The 22,659-nt window shown below is 37.2% G+C and overlaps 1 protein-coding gene across 1 annotated transcript in view; it reads right to left on the bottom strand.

Annotated features, from left to right (window-relative positions):
- The window catches only part of LOC150080559 (uncharacterized), a 92,610-nt gene that overhangs the window by 41,485 nt on the left and 28,466 nt on the right, over positions 1 to 22,659 (bottom strand). Inside the window, exons 6-19 of the mRNA XM_090380735.1 lie at positions 19,549 to 19,664; positions 16,494 to 16,549; positions 16,307 to 16,359; positions 15,247 to 15,356; positions 14,803 to 14,947; positions 13,294 to 13,352; positions 12,991 to 13,109; positions 12,559 to 12,656; positions 12,346 to 12,384; positions 10,210 to 10,337; positions 9,732 to 9,802; positions 8,995 to 9,059; positions 7,278 to 7,425; positions 58 to 175 (exon numbers count right to left, since the gene is read on the bottom strand). Of these exons, the coding sequence (XP_090236861.1) occupies positions 58 to 175; positions 7,278 to 7,425; positions 8,995 to 9,059; positions 9,732 to 9,802; positions 10,210 to 10,337; positions 12,346 to 12,384; positions 12,559 to 12,656; positions 12,991 to 13,109; positions 13,294 to 13,352; positions 14,803 to 14,947; positions 15,247 to 15,356; positions 16,307 to 16,359; positions 16,494 to 16,549; positions 19,549 to 19,664 (1,325 nt within the window). The remainder of the gene's footprint in view (positions 1 to 57; positions 176 to 7,277; positions 7,426 to 8,994; positions 9,060 to 9,731; positions 9,803 to 10,209; positions 10,338 to 12,345; positions 12,385 to 12,558; positions 12,657 to 12,990; positions 13,110 to 13,293; positions 13,353 to 14,802; positions 14,948 to 15,246; positions 15,357 to 16,306; positions 16,360 to 16,493; positions 16,550 to 19,548; positions 19,665 to 22,659) is intronic.

The following is a 22,659-nucleotide window of genomic DNA, read 5'->3' as shown; positions in this document are numbered from 1 at the left end:
AAAAAGTAAAAGTTGAATTCTTGAATGTTTTGGTTTAAAAGGTGCATCTTAAATTACCTTGGATAACCATTTTTTTCGCTTTGCAACCAACAGAGATGAGCAGCAACATTAAACTGTCATTGATGTCCCGTTTCAGCAGCACTGTATCTGGTTCTGCGGATGCAGACATCACCGACTGCAAAGATAATCACATCTTATGGCAACTGTCATCTTTTAAGCATTAAATATTTCATTATTTTGTATTTACTTTGAGTAATCAACGGTAACTGTGATTTTTGGTTTTAACCACAACTATTCGTATACGTTATTCTACCCTTCGAGGAGACAGCAGTACGACTGTGAATGCAAGACGATGGAGTTAATAAACTTATGTCTGCCAGGGGCAAAGGTTGATGACGTTGTAGAGCGGATATCATCTTTTAAAGGCACAAAAGGTGATATAGTTGTACACGTTGGCACAAATGATATTAAGAGTAGAAGGCCGGCGAGATTACTTAAGAAGTACAGGTCACTGTTGAAAAAAAGCCGTGAAAAGTGTTGAATTTGAAAGTGTCTACAATTCTTCCCAGACACGATAGGAGGGAGTATATGATGAGAGCCTTGTTAACCAATTCGGCCCTGGAGGGAATGTGCAAGGCTGAAGGGGTAGAATTATTTTCAGTGTGGTCTATGCTTGTTAACAGAAGGGATTGCTTCTACAGGGATGGGATACACTTAAATAGAAAGGGTGCAAGAATATTTGCTGATGCTATCGAGGCAGTGTTAGGTGGGTCGAAAAACTGCCAGCTTGGGAGGATACACGGAATAATAGATTAACAGTAGTCACTGGCAGAGGTGAAAGTGATTCTTGCACTGCTTCTATTGGAATGAGCAGAAGCCTGAAAAACAAGATGCAGGATATTTCAGAGACTGCTGGGAGACATTGCGGTACAAGTAAACACATGGGTTGTGTTAGGGTAGCTAAGAAAAAGAACAGGTGCATGTATACTTGCGTCCGTACCAATGCTAGGAATTTAGTAAATAAATTTGATGAATTTGAGGTATTGCTCAGAGCATCAAAGGCGGATATTGTTGGGATATCTGTGACGTGGTGTCACACAGATATAAGGAATGCAGAACTAGAATTTGGGGAGTACAATGTCTACAGAAAGGATAGACAGGATAGAAAGGGAGGAGGGTTTATGCTATTAATTAAGAAATATATAAAATACAACGAAGTGAAGCCATTCGACATCGCTGGACAGTGCAGTGTCGAGTCAGTTTGGTGTGACATAAGCACTGGGAGATCAAAATTGAGAGTAGGAGTGTACTATAGGCCTAATGACTCTGATGAGTATAATAAGAAACTGAACAGGAAAATAGAGTGGGCCAGTAAATCAGAGTCTTATAATGGGGGATTTTAATTTCCCCATTAAAAGACTTGATTGATTGGAATTTGTGGGTTGGTCATTCACACACTAGCAAGGCTTTTGTGGATTTATTGGATGATTGTTTTCTACATCAGCATGTTCCGGAGGCAACTAGAGGGAGTAATACTCTTGATTTGATTATCAGTAGTGATTCTTCATGCATTAAGAATCTGCAGATAAAGGAACCAGTAAGTGGAAGTGATCACAGTGTGTTGAAGTGGGATTTACTCAAGGGGGTAACTACCATCAGGGGTAAAGGGAAGGGTTATTGCTTTCGAAAATGCGACTACGATGCTCTGAGACAGTATTTCAATTCTCTTCTCTACGGTGGGACCAACTGTACCAACAGCAAATTCAAAATGGGAAGCATTCAAAGAACTTATCTTGGAAGCTACTAGCCTTTACATACCAACTAAGAAATATTGTTCAATGTTTAGGCCTAAATGAAAGTCAGATGAACTAATAAGACATATGGCAGAGAAGAAAAATGCATGGGATACATATAAATTAACACGTGACACAGAAGCCTATGATAGATATAAGCTAGTCTGTAACCAAGTTACGAAGGAGGTTACGCAGGCGAAGGCAGATTACGAGAAATCTTTGGCAAGGGATGCAAAGAAAAACAGCAAAGTGTTCTTTACTTATGTAAACTCTAGAAGGAAGGGGATGAATCAGATTAGTCCACTAGTTATCGATGGTTCAACTGTTGATGATCCTGCTCAGGTAGCTAACAAACTAAATGAATATTTTGCATCGACATTCACACATGAGAAGTTATTCAGCGAGGGGAATGCCAGAGGTGTATTTAACTCTGGCAGTAAACTAGATAATCTTGTAATAACTGAGAGTAAAGTGGAGGAGAAATTGTTGAAGATAAACACAAAAAAGGCACCTGGGGTGGATGGGATCTATCCAGTTATATTAAAGGAGGCAGCAAAGGAAGTAAGCAAACCCTTAGCCATAATTATGAGAGCTTCCTTGGACTCAGGGGAGGTACCCATAGACTGGAAATGTGCAAATGTGACCCCAATTCACAAAGGAGGATCAAAGGCTGACACAAGTAATTATAGACCTGTGAGCTTAACTTCTGTTCCAGGAAAATTAATGGAGGCACTGGTTAAAGAAGCATTGCAGGATCATACTGTTGCACATGGAAGACTGCTGCACAAATTGGAGCAGTGTGGCATTGGTGGCAAATTGCTGCTATGGATAAAGGGGTGGTTGAAAGGGAGAAGACAGAGAGTGGTAATCAATGGACACTGCTCATCGTGGACTAATGTTATTAGTGGAGTCCCTCAGGGTTCAGTGTTCCATTATTGTTTTCTGTATTTATAAATAATATTCATGATGGTATATATCAAGCTTAATATCCAAGTTTGCAGACGATGCAAAGGTTGGCAGGGTTGTTAAGGACACTACTGATGCTATGCTGCTGCTGCAAAAGGATCTGGAAAGGTTGAGCAGTTGGGCTGAGAGTTGGCAAATGAAGTTTAACAATGACAAATGTAAAGTACTACATATGGGTAACAGCAACCCCAGAGCAACGTATTAACTCTGTGGTACTACACTGACAGTGGTAGAGAATGAAAAGGACCTGGGGGTAATTGTGCAGGTAGATATAAATTTCTCTGAGCAGTGCAGACGGGCTGCAAGTGTAGGTCATGGTGTCTTGTCAATGATATACAAGACTTTTTCTAGCAGGAATAAGGAGGTGATTATTCACTTGTATAAGGCAATTGTCAGGCCACACCTTGAGTGCTGTATACAAGTCTGGAGACCTCATTTCAAGCAGTATGTAGAGCTGCTGGAACGAGTACAGAGAAGGACAACAAGATTAGTGAATGGAACAAAGGGTTGCTCTTATGCAGAAAGGCTAAAATTTTGCAAATTACGGTGTCTGGAGACTAGGTACTGGCGAGGTGATCTGATAGAGGTGTATAAAGTCTTGAATGGTTTGAGTATGCTCAATGCTGATGGGATTCTGCCTCTTGCTCAGAATAATCACCTGAGAGGGCATAAATTCGAATTGAGGAAAGACAGATGTAGGATAGATGTGCGGAAATTTGCCTTTATCCAGCGGGTAGTTGGTTGGTGGAACAGATTTCCATCCCTTGTTGTGGAAGTTGATAGCCTAAATAAATTTAAGGCTCAGCTGGACAGGTATTTCGAACGAATGGAGGGGTGAAGTGGAAGTTTTTTTTTTTTTTTTTGGCTGATGCTGCATAAGCTTGCTTTCTTGCATCATATGCCTCTACTAATGATAATGCTAACTTCCAGAATGGAAGGAAAATGGGGTGCCACATAAGCAGTCGGACTGTACGAAATATTTCAATGACACTGAAGATCCTTAGTTTGACGATTGGAGATGTGATTTTAAAATGGAATTGCGGATTGATGCTGAAATCGTCACGAAATAAAGAAGAGGAACTGAAGGTAAAGAACCTTCGAAGATGAGAAATGTGACGGGAGAATCGTGCAGGGAAGCGTCCTCGGAAAGGGGATTCATTTTGAAGCAGCACACACAAGCCCTCAATGAGACGATTGGGACACATGTCAGTGTGTGTCCCAACATGAAAAAAGAAATAAGTGTTTCTTTTTCATAATCACTTTGACTAACGCCAGACGCCGTCTATCTTGGTGTAAGTTTCGTTGTACTTGGACCGCAGACCAATGGAAAGCCGTACTTTGGATTAAGAGTCACGATACATGATCTACCAGTCTGACGGTCGTGCCTGGGAGTGGTAAATGACCAGAGAAGGCTACCTGACCGGCTGTATCGTGCTGACAATGAAGTTTTTTTTTCGGAGGTAGTGGGATGGTGTGGGGGCTGTTTATATCATGATTTAGACTAAGAACCTTTAGTTGTTTCGGACATAATCATAAATTCTGAGGTCAATCAAACGTCCCGGACAATGATGCTTTACATACGATATAGCAGTACGTCAGGAAAGCCCTTCACCTGTATCGGCATTCCAAGTCATACTGCTTGCATTGTGACGATTTGCTCTGAAAGCATGAGCGTCGGAAAATTGGACTGGCCAGTCCAGCCCAGAACCCTGACCTCAACCATATAGCGAGAATATGGGCTGAATTGAATCGTCAGGTGTGTGTGAAGAGAGAGACTTCCAAACACAGAGCTGAAATGGTTGCCGCATTGAATGCCGAACGGCAGAAATATCGGAGTACATTTACGAAAAGAACACTGGTAGTGTTCCACATAGACTAGAGGCTGTCATAAAGGAGAAAGGCTTCGGCGCGCATTATGAATTTTCATTTAAATAAAAGTTATTTGTAAGTATGCAATTGTCCTGCTATTAATGGTAGGGCAGTGTACATACATACATATTAAGATATAAAGCCTCTACACTCCAGTTTGGCTTCAAGGCTCAACTATTGATGCACTACTGAAAAACACTCAGATGGCGGATACTTCTGATGCTCGTTACGTACTGGCGATTTTTATAGATTTTAAGGGAGCTTTTGACACCCTCTGGTGGTCAGGGATCTTGCGGCGAGCCAGAATATTTGAGGGAGCAGCCAGAGGTGGCTGCTCCCTCAACATCTTCAAATGTCTTACAGATTATTTCTATAACAGAAAAATTACCATGAAATCAAAATTTCATAGTATCACCCGCCAACTCACCAGAGGCTGCCCGCAGGGCTCTGTTCTGGGGCCAGCTGTTTAGAATATGATTCTGGATGAATGGCTCCTGCATGGCTTCTCCCACACCACACAGCTCTCATATGCGGATGACCTGGTTATCGTTGTTGAGGGCCCTATTCGTGCAACTATTGAGACCAGAGCCAACATAGTCTTGAATGCCCTGTCGGTTTGGACTGAAGAGAATAAGCTGGAAATCTCTACAGATAAAAGCAGAACCCTGCTTCTCAAAGGCTGTTTTGACATTAACAGACCACAAACCATTTGTTATAAAGGACATGCATTCAAGAATCAACGTTCATTCAAATATTTAGGCGTCACCCTAGATGATCGTAGAACTTTCATGCCACATCTAAAGTCCATGAAAGAGAAGGCCAAAAATTATATCAATATGCTTGCTCGCTTCACCCGCAAAGAGTGCGGTCTTAAGGGAACTGCACTCCACCTTCTTTATTCAGCTGTTTTTGTATCGTTCGTAACATACAGCGTTGCTATGGTTCCATCGTTCGTCCATCATCAGCACTAGGAACGTTATTCTACAGATACAACGGTTGATGTTATTAAAAATGACTCGGGCTTATAGAATGACCTCAACAGCAGCACTACAAGTATTAACAGGTTGTATCCCCCTTGACCTCCAAGCGGCCTTCACAGCGCTTTCATATGCCATCAGAAAGAACAAAGAAACTGAATTCCTGGGGATAAAAACTATAGTCAATGCAGATCCGAAACAAGAACTCCGCCGTACTTGGCAGGAACTTGTTTCCCTCTGGAAAATCCGTTTGGATGATTCCACCAAAGGCATTACTACCAAGCTATTTCTACCTAGTGTCTCCTACCTCAACAAACAAAGATTTGGGTGGTGGTTCTTCCCTAATTTACACGCTACCTTTCTTCTGACAGGACATGGGTCATTCAAAAAGCGACCTTCAGGACTTTCGGCTTGTAAACGATGCCCATTGTGTTTGTGGAGAACTGGAGAACTGGCACCACGTAATGCACTCCTGTAATATCTACCTGGACCTACGCAATCAACTGTTATTGAATATAAATTTAATCACACTCAGTCGAGAAAGCAACCTGTTAAAATCAAAAGAAGCGTTTTTAGCTTTTAGCAGGTATGCCTCAGCAGTTTTCAAAAGGCGTTGGTATCATCTCTCCACGTCTGATCGCACAACATAGACATCCGCACCAGTCGTTCCTGAAACCGCTATGATCTCTCATCGTATATGCTCTTCTCTTATCACCGGCCACTTTCAGAACTGAATGAACACCTAACTGGACATCTTCCGCGTTGGAATCTTGGCACTGAACTGATATATATCAAACTCAGTCACTTCCCGTTGCACCTTCCCAACTTTGCAGATCTCCCTTGTACTGCAAGCTGCCTTTCTTTCCTTGGCCTTCGGTGGGCCCCCAGACCAGGGATGATTCCTACTTCTCCCTTCCCCACATCTTCTTTCCGCTGGAGGATGCCTTCTTTCCTCATCCTCCACCTTTTACCTACTTTGACTCCTCCACTTCTACTATCTTCCCCACTGTCTTCCCTTTTTTTTTTTTTTTTTTTTGGTCTCTGTCCAGAAAGCTCAGGCGATCCTGGCGGAGATCAGCCAGAGTGTCAAGGCAGTCTGGCTCACCTCCCAGTGGTGGTGGCGAGGAACATAGTATTCCACTAGGGGGCCCTGCGGCCAAGTAGCCAGAGACACAACAACAGAACATAACTACACTTTTTTCTGGCTTATGCAGTAGTTCTGCATTTCAACACAGAGTAAATACGGCGCAGATGTGGGAAACCACAGGTGGTGCCTAACCCTAAATACTATGCCATTATGCCACTACTATTAAGATATAAAGATAAATTTACCGCCCTTTCGTTATTCTCTTGCGCCTTGCTTGATATGCACATATAAGATTTCTGCTAATATAGGGGAAAAACCTGTTGAAAAATGCTGCTTAATGTGTTCACACACAGAACTGTTGCGTTGCTTAACAATTGATAAGATTCATGGTTTATCATTCAAGAAGACAGAGTTAGTAACTTCATTTGGAAACAGCAATCGTTCTACAATTCCAATTGTGCATCTAGCATCTATTGGATAAATATTAGCTTAGTTTTTCCTACTTATAGCAAACTTAATTAATGATTAGCTACCATCAAGTACATAATTATGATAACATTACTTTCTCTCATCACTTCATCTTACCTCTCCTAGTCCGTAATTAGCTGTAATACTGATTACCGAGGGGTTGCTAGTGACTGGATCACAAGTGAACATAACCCCGGCCATTTCGCAAGGAACCATCTCTTGAATTACTACTGCCATCGGAGTGATTATTAACTGTCCATTGCGTCTGAAATCACAAATTATGAACAAGGCATTATTTCGATGAAATATTAGCCAAAGTATTACTGCACCATATATATCGCAGTCAAAACTTTTAATTATGGATAATTAATAGTTTTGACTAATAGTTAGATTAAAAGTTTTGTGTAATAATGTAACGCTGATATAAGATACATTTCAGTGCGAAATGGGAAACACCTGGCAAATGCGGTCTCGTGTGAAAGTTCTCTTGCGGTGATAAGGTTTCTTTGATGCTGCGGTAGGGGCAATCAATCATCATTTTGAAAGAGGTTTGTGTTCAGAAGTTATGAATGTTTGAAACGCGTCGGAATGAGTTTCTTCATTGGACTTTCGTGATTCCCGATAAGAGGGACAGTGGTGGGCCATCGACAACAAACAATGTGGAATGTATGAATGGCCTGGGGAAGAAGACAAAGATGTCTTGTCGGAACTGTATGGTAACGCTACTCTGGGAGCAGTTTCACTGAAACACTCGTTCATCCTCCGTACAAGCAGATCTTGCACATAGATACCTCCACCTGTTCGGACCAATGAAAAAGCGCTTCAAAGGAAAATTTTGGCAATAAAAATGAAATTAGCCTATAAAAAGCAATGACTCAAAAACATTTAAGTCATTGCTTTTTATAGGCTGAATTCCAGAGAACACTATTTTTCTATGTAAAGAAAGCATCTGGCCGTCCAATTCTGAATTAACAATCATCTCTTTGAAAGAGAGAGAGAGAGAGAGAGAGAGAGAGAGAGAGAGAGAGAGAGAGAGAGAGAATTCAGATCGGGCCTGTTAAACATTCGATTTCAATTATAAGGATCGATATGGTGAATATTTCTGGGGCATATTGATTTTCCTTTGAAAACTGCTTAATAACGAATGGAACCTTGCCCTTTTATAAATGTTTATAATTTTATTTCTCTCATAAGTTTTGTATGAAATATGTCACTTGTTTAATTTAAATGATTACTTGGATTTTGCGTATATACTCTTTTGTACTTTCAGCCATATTTAAACCTTGTGATTATGAAATGAACTGATTTGCTTTTTTGTAGACGTTTAAATTTTTACTTCAAAAAATTTAAAGAAAATTTCAGAACCGAGTGATGATAAAAAAATATTTTTATTATAATTAATTTCCATAAGGTTACAAGACTAGGAGGTATATAATGTATTCCATCATTATGAGTGTTTCCATTGGTTATTATAAATGTTCTTAAATGTATGTTGATCCGTTTTCTATTTCGTTTATGGATTAAATGCCTAAAGTAATTTGAGAAAATCAAGTTGATAAATTCTTCCAGAAACTGTAAAATATGTGTTTATACTTAGATTATAAAATGTGTCAACAATTTTGAGGAGATATTTTATTCCAAAACATTATTCCAAATCAATTTTTCCTACATCCGTGGTACGTGAGGAGTGTAACTTTAATTTAAAAAAATGATTCCCACCTGATTCTGAAAATTTATTTTTCAGTGTATAATATAAAAGTTATTAATTTTTTTTTAAATATCATGTTTCATTTAAATTTTAAATAAAAGAAGACAACATTTTTTGCTTGCTTACCTCTTATACGCAGTTGCAACAAAAGAAAACTGCGATGCCCAGCACTTTTTCACAGCATCCATGATCTAAATGAAAACCGTGAAAACCTGTTTAAAGAAGTAGGTAATGGACAATGTACTGAATAATAATTAAGCATTTTTTTAACTATTTTTTACGATGATAGATATCGTCTAATGATGACTGCCCAATCGTAAATGTTCCATTATAAATAAATCAATTAAAAAGAGATATGTCAAAAAGCCGTAAAATAAAATAACATAAATATAAATAAGTGCTACGTCATATAAATAAGTGCTACGTCATATAAATACTGTTATTTCATCTTCGGTAATTCATACAAACAAACACAGGCGAATTTCGAAGCTCTAAGAACAGTCCTGCAATTCATGACCATGAATAAGTTATTTTATTTATAATGGAGCATGTCGTCACAGATATTCTTCAATGGAAGCCAGGATACAATCATTTGTATTATAAATAAATATTAACCGAAGCATCGCAATCCCAGTATCATTAGTAATATTAATATAATAGTTAATATAACGGTGTAGTGACATCATAGCAAAACAAGTTGTGAGCAGGACATAGTCAAAAGGAATATGGCAGAACCAACTTATTTTTTCTCTTGAACTTAAAGAGAAAATTACCGGTCCTTACTGTTCTTAGGTATAAAACTTAGCGCAGAATCTTATTTCAGAACACTCCAGTAAAGCTTAAAATATTATTAAGTTCCTTACATTATTTAATCCTTGAATTCCAAGGAATGTGTCCATTTGTCCAGCACATGACATCTCGGCGCTGTCTTCTCCTGGAAAGCAATAATTCTCCTCGGTAAAAAAAATAAAATAAAAAAATAAATGAAAACAAAAATGCAGTATACTCATTATGACAAATTTAATATAAAATAATGGGACAGTAGTTGTATTTTTATTGTAATTTCTATTCATTTGGAACATTCCACAGTCAAATTAAAAGTAAATAATGGGACCAGAAGGCCAGTTTTCTATTAACTTGATTTCTATTCATATTCAATTCCATTCTATATTCATATTCTATTCAAATTGTTATGCATATTCAATTCAGAATTTCAATATTTTTTCGTCGTGTTAAGAAAAGCATAGCATTATAAAATTAATATTAGTGCGCTATTCAATTAGATCGACATTGTCTCCAAACAGCGTTTACCTATAAAAGGTTCTTTAATTCAGTACTCACCAACAGCAGATGACCTAACAGCAAATTTCACAGTGGATAGCTTGTCCTTGTAGATACGTCCAAGTTCGTTTTCAATTGCAAGTCGCACATCATCTGGAAGTTGAGCTTGAGTAATATCTAACACGACTCTGTAAAAGAACTTCAGTTTTAAGACATTTGGATACCGGACATCATTAATGTAAATAAACTAAAAGAAATGTATCAAAAGTGACATTGATCGGAGAGTGGTAGTTGTTTGACGGTCATATTAATCATAAATACTGCATAAATTAATCATAAATATTAATCACAATAGTGATTTTATAGATGACAACCGGGGGAATGGGTGGTGCACTCATTCTTCCTCCCGGCTCAATCTTAAATTACTAATGTAGTTAAATTCTATTTTTAATTAGTTCTTATTCATGATTTCATCTTTCCAATGAACTTCAAAAGATAATATATGGATAATGAGGTGAATACTGATAAAATTAAGCTATCGCTTTATAATTCATTTCAGTAAATTCAGGCAGTACTTCTAAGTCTCACTATAATTTTTCATTGTCAGAAATACTACTTCTTCCCGTTAAGGGATCACTAAGAACTTTATAGTAATACAGCTATCCCTGTCGAAATTCAAGCGCAAAAAAAAAGTGAAAAGTGAGGTACACTCTTCAGTGTAAAATCTTCATTATACACGTCTTCATGGACATATCCAATTCTTTAATTAAATTAATTTTAATAAGAAGTATCAGATCCGTTATGGAGAAAACCCGAATAAAACTTTTCTTCTCTTCTTCTTTTCCCATTCAGCATGCTGCTTGTTGGGATTGGGATAGGTTATCTTTCCTTGGCTTTTCTCTACTTTGTTTTCTGGTTCGTCTCCAGTTCTTAGATATTTTTTTATTATTTTTTAAAGGACAGCAGAAACCGTACTTGAATAGAACAAAATAACGAAATGTAAGTTTTTCTTAATTTTAATGGTTACTTTTTCGATGCTTTAATAATATATACCGATGATAAAGTTGCATACCTTACTCCCACCGTCAGCAAACCCAAAGTCAATTACGTCTTCAATCACAGAGAACTTGATCGCTCTTTCAACTTACTTGCAGATTTTTTAGGATAAACCTTCAATAAATCTTCAATAATAATTTATTCACTCAAACAGCAACCAACAGTAATTCAACCATCAGTTTATGGCATTCTAATCCCCGTGGTTACCAACCATAAGGATCTCGGCGTCTATTTTGATCCCAGCTGAGATTTAATGACCACACAGAATACCTACGGAAGCGATTTATCACCTTCCACTGGAGAGCAAAACAACACTTACCTCATTCCAATGAGCCGCATCCACTACCAGATATTTATAAACCAACAAAGCACGCCTTGAATGCTCCAGGCAGGAACGACAACAGTTACAGGACAGAATCTTTATTGAAATGTATTGAACGGAATGTCTCACTAACTTTGGTTGTACTAAGCTGAGCTGCTGAATGTCCTTTCAAATGTATGAAGCCCTGAGACACCTTTGTAGTTCAATGGGCCAAGTTCCACCATCGATCTGGGTAGTTACAATCTCGCTGCAATGGCACGAACAGATCAATTGCTAATATAGCATCTTATGGTGACTCGATTGTTAATATAGCATCCTATGATCAGTACTGGAAGTTGTTAAACCAATTCTTCTCAAAGGTGTTCGTATTTCGTTAATTTTGATTCTACCTTAGATGCAATTTCTTTTGCACCTAATCCTAATACGTGTCTGGCAGGTATGGCTTATTTTTCAAAAATCCCAGGAACGTCCGTATACTTTTGGAAATGAATCCTAATGTTTCACTTATTAAGAAAGAATAATTGCAGCCGTTGGTACTGCATAATTAAATTGATTCATTTATATTGATTCCATTGACATTAATTCATAAATTAAGAAATTAAAACTTAACGACGGCATCCTTTGTTATATCATGATTTTGTATAATTAATACTGCAGATGACAATGGAATTCGAAATGAATTAGCCAATTAGTAATTTTAATGCCTCAAACAGGAAATTAAAAATATTCAAAATTTCAGCATGTTGCATTCACACACACACACACAGACGCGCATTATTTTATTATTATAAATTACGGATGAGCGATGAACCACTTACTTCTCGCATGTTTCCTTCAAATCTTCTTTTACTTTTCCCCTGTAAAAAGTCAGAGAACAAATGAAAGTTTCATGAAGTTTCAAGGCAGAAGCTTTTTCATGTGATCTTTAATGAAATGCAAATTTATTTTCTTAGGTTCTTAGCAAGAACAGAATTAAGACATGCGAATTAATTCGCATGTCTCTTTTATTTAATAGCTTCAAAACTGCTCACCATGCGACACCTTCCAAGTGTTGCAATATTTTCTGTAGTTTCTCTGCAAACCTTTCGTATGCAGCTGTAGTCACCACGATACCTTCAGGAACCCTAAACTGCAGGTTTAATAGATATCAATGTGGCTCTTACTCAACGGGTAATTTCATTATGTTAAACTAGCACAAAACTGGAGTAAAAATTAAGCAAGTAAACTACCAAAATCATCTCCAAAATACTATATTCCCTGAGCATTGCAAACAGATCTTTTTTACATTAAATCGATTATATTAAACGCGTTGTTTATGAAAAGTGAAATTTCATTTCTATTGTCCATAATCAAAGAATGCTTTGCTTCGATGATGAAGTGAAAATAGTGAATATATTTCTAAACTACAACAGAAAAGAATGAACGTTTGCTTTCCAACTAGAGCGCAATTTTTTTATACTTACAGAATTTTCTCTTTGACTAATTTCTCTGAGTTTGGCTAGGGATGCTCCTTTACCTCCACTTATTTTAACCAGTTGACACTGGGGATTGGAAAGGGACATAACGAGGGGTGGTGGATACTCTAAAAATGAATAAAACGTAGTAGTTGATAAAAGACAATCTTCCTTATTGGATTTTCAAATATGTACAGCCGTTGCCATAAACTTGATCTAACAAAAATAAATAATAAATAAATAAACATATTTTCAAACTAAGTAGAGAGCAACACAAGACAGATTACCATTTTAATATCGGGAATCACTTACCTTCCTGTATGACGCTAGGCAATTTTGAACTCCAGGTAAGCCGAGACTTCCTTAAAGAACTAAAAGAAAGAGAAAAAAAAAACAGAAGGTTTATGTTGAATATTAAAATCGCATAAGAATAACATTGACAATTTATCAGCGGTCAAGTCAAACTGTTATGTTCCTCATGTAGTCAGCGCGGAAGCAGGTAAAAGCAGTTTAACAATGAGGATTAAAGGCCCTCTAGGTGGACCACTGATCGTCATTGATCCATGTAGTTCTCCTGACAAGTGCCTCAGCATTTCTACTTCTTTCTGAAAATCAGGATGACAGTCTTGCACACGATATTTGACATTGAGTAGCGGGAGCTGATTAATGACTGTTCCTCATAATTCGTTCTTGCAAGTGGCTGCTCTGTTGAGGTAATCAAGGATAGTATTCGCTTATATTGTATTCGCATATCAGTGACTTCCTCGTGGGTGAAGAAATTAAGAGAAAAATCGACAGAACTGAATATGATGGATCTCAAATGGCATTCATTGTTTGCTTTTATTATTGGACCTCAAATATATAAAACGCCATTTATAATTGAGTCAGAGTTTTCTTTTTAACACGCAGTTTAACTCAAAAGTATAGCTCTAAAAATACTTGTGAAATTTTAAAATAATTTTATTTGAATGTATTCAATACGCTTTTTTGAAGTTCTGAAAATAAAATTTTCTTTAATAAGTTTCAGAACAGATTGTGCACATGTACCATTTCTTAATGTACAGTGAGTTGAATTCCAAGACGTTTCTGGAGAACGATTTTGAGATTTTGGAAATGTTGTTTTGAAAAATGCTCTCACCAACTACATTGCAAATTTAATTTTAATATCATCTGTAGAAATGAGTGGTTTTTATCTGGTGTTTTCTATGATGCTATTTTTAAAAGAGGTTACTGAAAGATTTCTCCTCCACCCAATCCAACACAGTGCTTTATTGGATTTCACTGGATGTTAAATCCACTCAGAGAGGAGATTGCGGATTCTAACAAATTATTTTCTCTCCACAAAAGGTATAAACACATATTTTCACGTTTCGAGTAGGTTATGGAGTGGTGTATTATTTTTGGTGCCGAAAAAAGAGCTTAAGGTGACTTTTCAACATAAAGTATGCTTATCATTCATTTCAGGCTTCTCTTCGCATTAAAGCAGGTTTTTCTTAGCAGGTGAAGCTATTGTGTGTTGAACTGAATAAAACAAAACCATTATTAAATGAGTTGTAACGACATTTATTTGACCTTTCGGGATACAAATCAGAAGTACCCTGTCTATGTTGTAATTTACCAATTAACGTTTTCTTCACCCACTTTAAATCAAAATCAAGATTAATTATGCAATATATAGCTTTATTTGCATATGTGCATAATTAATAATGCATATATATAACTTCATAAAAATATACATGTTACAAATGCTTCAATTACTTCTTTAATAAACCAAAATGAATACTAAAATCCCGTTTAAATCATATACAATTGTTAACATACCTTCTAAAAATAATACCTTGTCCGCTTTTATCATTTAAGGTAAAAGTCACGTGATTAATCTCTAACTGGCAGATCCAGCTCAGTTCAGTTTCCAATTCAGAAGATGGACTGCACGCGTTAAAAGCAAGCTCGTAGCTCAAATCACCTGGAGGGAAAGAAAGAACGCGAAACACATAACCAGTTTACATGAATAGTAATAAGTCACGATTTGATATACAGAGAGATGTACAGAAAGACTAAGCGATTGAGGGAGAAAAAAATCAGGAAATCTTTAAGAACGATCTAAAATTTTTCTAAGAATCAGACCATTCACATAATTCAGAGTTGTACTATTAACAACTGGAATGAATTGCTCATCACACAGAACTAATTATATTAAGAGTAAGCTCACAGTATCACAGCTTAACCTAAGGCAATTCACTACTTCTGGAATCATGTGCGTACCTGCAATGAAGTTCACGTGCCTTTTCTCCACTTCCATGCGGGGTATTTCATCGGAATATCGAATAGTATCCATATAACTGTCGGGTTTCACCAAGAATCCAAACCTTAAGCTGAAAAAAATACAAAAACATGTCGGTTATAAATTTACTTGCTTCAGCTGTAACTGTTTCTTCTAGATACGTTATTGATTGAATTATTACAACTAGTTTATGACATTACCCCGACTTTAGTTTTGGTGGAAGGTTCAAGCCTTCAGATCTAAATTTAGCATTATTTTTATGACAAAAACTGTCCTAATTCAGATATTGTGATAATTTGAACGTATAAATGACAAATAATATATTTTTTTTGTGTTGCGAGAGAGGATTTTCAAATTCCATTCAATTCTTAAACTTGTGAGCAGAGATCAAAAATCGGCCGTGGTCTTAAAAGCACAAAACTTGTGGAAAATTAAATAGCTTTTGGTTTCTTAAAACAACAAAACTCTGTAAAATATTAAAATTTCATCAAATAACAAGGATGAAAAACCAAGAAACATTTTCTTTTCTTCTCTCTTTCAAGCCTAGGCAACGACCTCCAAGGTGAGGTTAAAAACAACCTTAAAAACAAAATGCCTTTATCTGCTTACATTGGAATCTTTTACGGAATGTACCTGTTTTAAGAAACCAATGATTTTTTTGATTCTGTTATGAGACATGTAATTCCTGTGACTATTGTATTAGGACTTTAAAAGTTAGAGGGCTAATACTGCCTCTGTTATTCATTTCATACTGTAAAGTCCCGACACTGACAAATGTAAAGTACTACATATGGGAAGTAGTAATCCCAGAGTAATGTATCAACTGTGTAATAGTACTACACTGACAGTAATGAATCCAGAGCGCGTAGGCCTGTTTCGTTAAAGTCCCTCTTTGTAAAACACTTCAGTAATTTAACTCATATAGACCGCTTTTGTTTTACACCAACAGACTGAAGAATATGGTGCAAACTGCAATATTTATTGAATAAATAAGCACGCAATTTCGCTCCAATATCTAAATAAATACGAAACTATACTTACTCTTTTACTAGTCCAGCAAGTGTTAATTCACAGATATGAACGACTGAGCCATTCTGTAAAGAATATAATATGTGTATTTTGTAAAGTATGTATATTTGTATCATTTAAATTTGAATCCAAGTAATACACACAATGCTTTACATTTAAATATAATTACTAAGAGAATAAATGAATCCCGAATGCTCACCTTAACAGTTCCATGAATAATGTTGAAGCTGCCACCGTTCAGATGTTTCACTTGCCCTGCAAATGGAAAATATAAACATGCTGCATTAGAAGCGCAAAATATTGGTAGAATTGAATCATACGATTTAAAATATTTCTTTCCAACGTGTATATTCATGGCGATAACTTTTGTAGTTAAGTATAAAATAAAGAGTTCTTAATCTAGTATTGACGTATTTGAAGCAATGATGTCAAAATTGGAACTGCAAACAGAAAACACTCTCTTAATTGAGAAATGAATAATCAAAATCCTGAAGTCAAATAAAAAAATTAAGAAATCATGGTTATGGGTATGCAGCAGTTTCCGTATGGTTTGGCGCATGCTTACGAAGCAAGGCAGCTCCCCTCGATAAAAATTGAAGTCACATAGGACGAATGGAATGTTCGCGTACTGCAATTGGTTCCTGGAAAGCTAACATTTTCTAACATGCTCAGACAACTTTAATGTACCGTAAACCAGGACAACTTTGTGACACTTTTTGCTGTTTTCTAAAAATAAATACATGTAAGTATAAACGCAATGATATTCCGATTATGATTATGGGTATAATTACCTCTCATTTTCTGAATACCATTACGTTTATTTACAAATTTGCATTAGAACAATTAGAATTTTTTTAGAACAAATAAACGGAAGCAAATCATTCAGTATTTTCGATGGAACAATGTCATGAAAGCATTTTATTGATATGTTAGCTTACAGTACTTCAGTACAAACATTTTTTTTATAGAACATAGGGTAGAAACTTTACTAAAAACAACAAAAAGAAATCCTTCAAAGCAGTTGGTACACATTTCATTACTCATTACGTTGAAAACAACTGGGTTATTTCTGGAACATGAAAAATTGCTCGCTGCCCCCTCTGCTTAGGAGCATTTATTTTACATATAATCTCCTTGTCTTCGTACCAAATTTCGTCTTTTTCAGCCAGCCATCTCCAATGTTTACCTGCTAGTTCCATTGCATTGATTAGTGTCCCTTGGTGAAGAAGTCCTCAAACATATTGTAGTCAAACCATCCAGAAGGAGTGCAGTTATATCTTGCATCTGCAGGACCAGCTTCACTCCATGTATTCCACAAATGTTTGGATTTGTAGTTCACATAAAGGGGAGATTCAACAGCTTCCTGAAAATGATATTCACAAGCGACACACACACAATGGCTGCACTAGGCCGCTTGAAGGTTGTGCTAGTAGTTTTAACAGTTCCAACAGATGAAACAATAACTGTAAAAATGCTGGGGGGTGATTTTGCCCTCTGACGGATTGCAGAATGCCCGGTAAAATCAAAAATAAGTCATGCGGCGGAGGTGTCACAAATTTGTCCTGGTTTACGATATGTGTTAGCAGAATATTAAAAATACAAAAATATTGAAAAATAGAATCTGAACTATGTCTATTGTGTTGTGCCCTTTGTTCCTCCGGCTAATAGACCGGAGGAACAAAGGGAACAACACAATATACAGCACATGACCCCCACATACACTTCAAATCTCTGGCCGCGATACAATGTACACCCGCGGAGATGGGAGAAATCACAGGAGCAGTTAGACACTAACATACCTTATACCTTATACCTTATGTCTACAGTTAATGCCAGGAGCGTTGTCAATAAAGCGAGTTTGAACTCCTGGTTAGAACAACTAACGCTACACAACAGGACTAAAAGAAGCTTGGCTTCATCCAGAAATAGGAGACGTGAGTTTCATTATGATATATAAATTACATGTATTTACAAAAGGCAGGCAAAATATGAATGGTGGATCATGCTTCTTATAAAAACCAGCCTAAGCTCGAAAAAACCATTCCAAGATTTTGAACATAGCGTGCCAGTACAGCATCTGTTTAGTGTGAGATACCTGGAAGCAAAGAGAAAATGACAGTGGGGATATGGTATGGACCAGACGATTGTGAAGGGTACAAAAGTACACGTGCTTGGGTGACCGTGGTTCAAGCCCGCATGATTACTAAATACGGTGATGACCTTGTATCTCTCTCTCTATCTCTGCCTCTACATTGTTAACTTCTCTGACCTTATGTACACGTCCCACAGAATAAATAGGAAATTTATGTTTATTTAAATAGCGCAGCTGATTGCGCTGATGACTTGAACAGGTACTGCCATCGATCTTTACAGACGAAAACCCTTCACGGCCAGGGGAAACTGTAAGTGAAACTGAGAAGTACAATATTAGTGACAATGAAATTACAGAAGACTGTTTATTAAAAAACTTTTGATCCCAAATTCAAGTAAAACACATCTGGGGTGATGGCATATATGCAATAATTTTGAAGTACTCGGCTAGAGAGTACATTGAACCATTAACGATTTACTTATAAGACATTGTTAGAGTCGGGAAAGATTGTTTGGTGATAAATGACACTGACTGAGCGCCATAAATTGAAATTACAGAGGAAAAGTTACAGCTGCATTTTAAGAAGCTTCTTTCAGTCAGTAGTTATTAAATCCTGAAAAACGTTATTTAATGTTGAAGCTGACAGCTTAAATAAATTCCGATGTCAGAAATTCAGCTGGTACTTGAGCATTGAAACACACCGTGCTTTTTGATTCTTCTTTCTGGTGCATCAAAAGAGTTCCTTGCGCTATATATCTAACAGCAATTTTAGTATTAATGTTGCCCGAGACCAATTATCATTTGTATTACAAATAGATTTTTAGTCAAAAGTTCTTCTTTCCCAACATGAAATTCCGGTCTGTTTCTTACAGCAACATGCAAACATACTACAGAATAAACACAGCATACACACAATTGACCCTTCGAGGTTTTCACAATGGGTCCAGTTGTGCTCGGAATTTATAGATTCCTTTCATTTCCAGATATCCATCTATCCTACTGACTGGTTGTCATTTGTATTTGTTATTGTCAAATTCAATCTGCGCTTCTGTTCTCGTAATACTTTTGGATTTTAAACAACTTGAACTCCTCTTATCTTAAAGGGGGCTCTAAGAGCGAAGGTTGTACTTCTTCAGGGTTGTACTTCTTAAAAAAAACTCACCTAAGAAACGTGACCTAATTCCCCACAGGTATATTTCTTGCTCTTCTCCACCGTCCACGCTCAGTGTCCCAGAATACATCCCGGTTTGCAGGTATCCGTTCATTACTTCATAGAATCTGAAAAGAAATCAGCATGGTGTATCACTGCAGAAAGTGTAAACGTTATTTAAATACCTAGAAAATAAACTGACTGAGAAACCAATAAAGGAATCGCAAATATAGGATACTTTCATTCGCAACAGCCTCAAAGAGTCGCGTACTTCTTTTGGAAGAACGCGCTGCTGACGCATATCTTTGTGTTTGTGCACGCAGGAACATATATGGATATACAAGGATGGAAAAAATAATGGAAACATCTAATACGAAAGTAGTAGTTTTTGTAATGGCAGTATAACTTATTTTATGAATATGTCGTTGCTCTGGATACTGTCAAGGAGGATCATCAATGGTTTGGGCAGGTACATATCTTGGTACTCTTTAGGTCCTATCACTACCCAGAACGGGCGAATTACTTCCACTGATTACTTTAACATTCCCAGTGACCAGGTTCAGCCTATAATATCATTTTTTCCTACAAACGATGCCATGTTTCAAGTTGATAATTCACCGATACACACAGCTAAGTGTATCCAGCCTTGGTTTGAAGAGTATAAAACTGGAGCTATATTTCCCATGGTCTGTGCAATTACCAGACTTAAACGCTATTGAGCCATTGTAGGCATATTTCGAGAGGAGTGTGAGATGCAGATTTCCTCCACCTTCATCACTCAGGGAACTTGAAACGTTCCTCCATGAAGAATGGTCTAACGTTCTTCTTAAGTTAGTTCAAAATTTATTTGCATCTATTCCACGTAGAAGCTGTTTTAAAAGCCAAAAGGCAGGGGTCAATACCATATTAGTGCATACCTGTAACTTTTGCACAGGTGTTTCCATTATTTTTTCCATCACTTGTATGCGACCAAAAAATAAGAGATTCGGACAGGAGCAATCTATTCGTTTTCAGACGTATGGGGGGAGGGGGGTAGATGTGTGCTCTTATGTGTGCACGCTCTTCATCAGGGTTGTCTATCCATCGCAGTTGCCAAGATGTCCGTTTAAACAACGATGTAACATCAAGTAAATAAGCTTTTCCCAGACGAACTCAAAATTTGTTTGCTCGTAGTTTAAAGTGCAGAATAGGGTACGCAAACGTTCTTTACCTTTCCTTGCTTCCACAAACGGGATGACTGGTATTCCTGAATCCCCTGTACTCTATTCTATACGTGTTCAGACATAAAGCTGCACACAAGCCCTGAAGTTTTATCGGCTCTTTCGGAAGGTCTGATGAACAATTTATGTCATGTGTTTAGGCTAGTATTCGAAGTCTGAGTATATACATTTCTTTTCGTAAAACGGTATAACTAAAGTTATAAGAATTTATAGCAATTGATAGGGTTATCTCAAGCGCGAAAATTACAACCCTAAGATTAGCTGTGTAGCATCACGTTATTTGGCATTCACTTCAAATTAATCTTCTCTCATTTTTATAGCTCTTCTACTTGTCCGGTAATTTTCGAAACAATTCCTTAAGCCATTTTTAATTTTCTGATCATTTTCACTCTTCTTTTCAATGGGATTATGGTGTTTAAATCTGCACAAATTAATAATTACTTTCAACGTACAGTTATTAAAATGGTCCAAGACTTAAATACTATGATGTGATCACAAAGGAACTGGATGCAAAAAATTATTTTGATATCATATACTTGGATTCCATGAAAGCTTTTGATACTGTTGCACATGGAAGACTACTGTATAAATTGGAGCAGTATGGCTTAAAGGGCAGGTTACTACAACTGATAAAGGGATAATTGAGTTGGAGAAGACAGAGAGTGGTAATCAATGTACACTGCGCTTCGTGGACTAATGTTATTAGCGAAGTCCCCCAGGGTTCGATGTTGGGCCCATTGTTGTTTTGTGTATTCATCAATGACATTGAGGAAGGTATATCAGGGTTAATGTCCAAGTTTGAAGACGATACGAAGATTGACAGGTTTGTTAATGACAGTAATGACAGTACACTATTTCATCAGGATCTGGAAACGTTGAGCAGATGGGCTGAGAGGTGGCAATTGAAGTTTAACATTGACAAATGTAAAGTACTGCATATAGGTAGCAGTAACCCCAGAGTAACATATCAATCGTGTCGTACTTAACTCAGGGTAGTGGAGAATGAAAAAAACCTCAGGTAATTGTGCAGTCAGATATGAAGTTTTCTGAGCAGTGCAAACAGACTGCAAGAGTAGCTCATGGATTTTTGTCAATGATATACAAGAATTTTGCGAGCAGGGATATGGAGGTGATTATCCTCTTGTATAAGGCAATGGTCAGGCCACACCTTGAGTACTGTATACAGGTCTGGAGGCCTCATTTTAAGAAGGATGTAGATGTGCTGGAACGAGTACAGAGAAGGCTAACGAGATTGGTGAATGGAACAAAGGGTTGGTTGCTCTTACCAAGAAAGGCTTAAGTTCTGCAAATAGTGCCTGGATACTAAGCACCTAGTGATCTGATTGAGGTGTATAGGGCCTTGAATGATTTTAACAAGCTCACTGCTGATGGGATTCTTCCTCTTGCTCAAAGTACATTACCTGAGGGGACATAAATTCAAATTGGGGAAAGACAGCCGTGGAACAGATGTGCGGAAACTTGCCTTTAGCAAGCCTATGGTTGATAGTTGGAACAAACTTCCATCTCTCATAGTGGAGGTCGACAACTTAAGTTCAAGGCAGAAATAGACAAACATTTGGCTGATGCTATATAAGCTTGGTTTATTGAATCATATGCCTCTACTAATGCTAATACTAAAAGACAATTCAGTGCATGACAAATCGTTATATGCGACATTTCGGTCCATGACAGTTCAGAGTAATTGACAATTTGGTGAAAGGCAAATAGCCTTTCACCAAATTGCCTTTCACTCAATTATTATAAACGATTCACTTCGATCCTTCTCATAGGCAAATTGGAAAGTGAACAAATGCCTATTTCAGCATGAACTCTGTCCATATTGTAGCACTTTAATTGAACGTTACATTCGATTTCTTGTGTGAGTGAGTAGTACTTTTACAAG

Source organism: Mastigoproctus giganteus, chromosome 9, assembly GCF_048544385.1.
Source record: "Mastigoproctus giganteus isolate SK-2022 chromosome 9, ASM4854438v1, whole genome shotgun sequence".
NCBI lineage: Eukaryota > Metazoa > Arthropoda > Arachnida > Uropygi > Thelyphonidae > Mastigoproctus > Mastigoproctus giganteus.
Note: the sequence above shows the minus strand (reverse complement) of the source record. Positions and strands in the feature narration are given on the sequence as shown.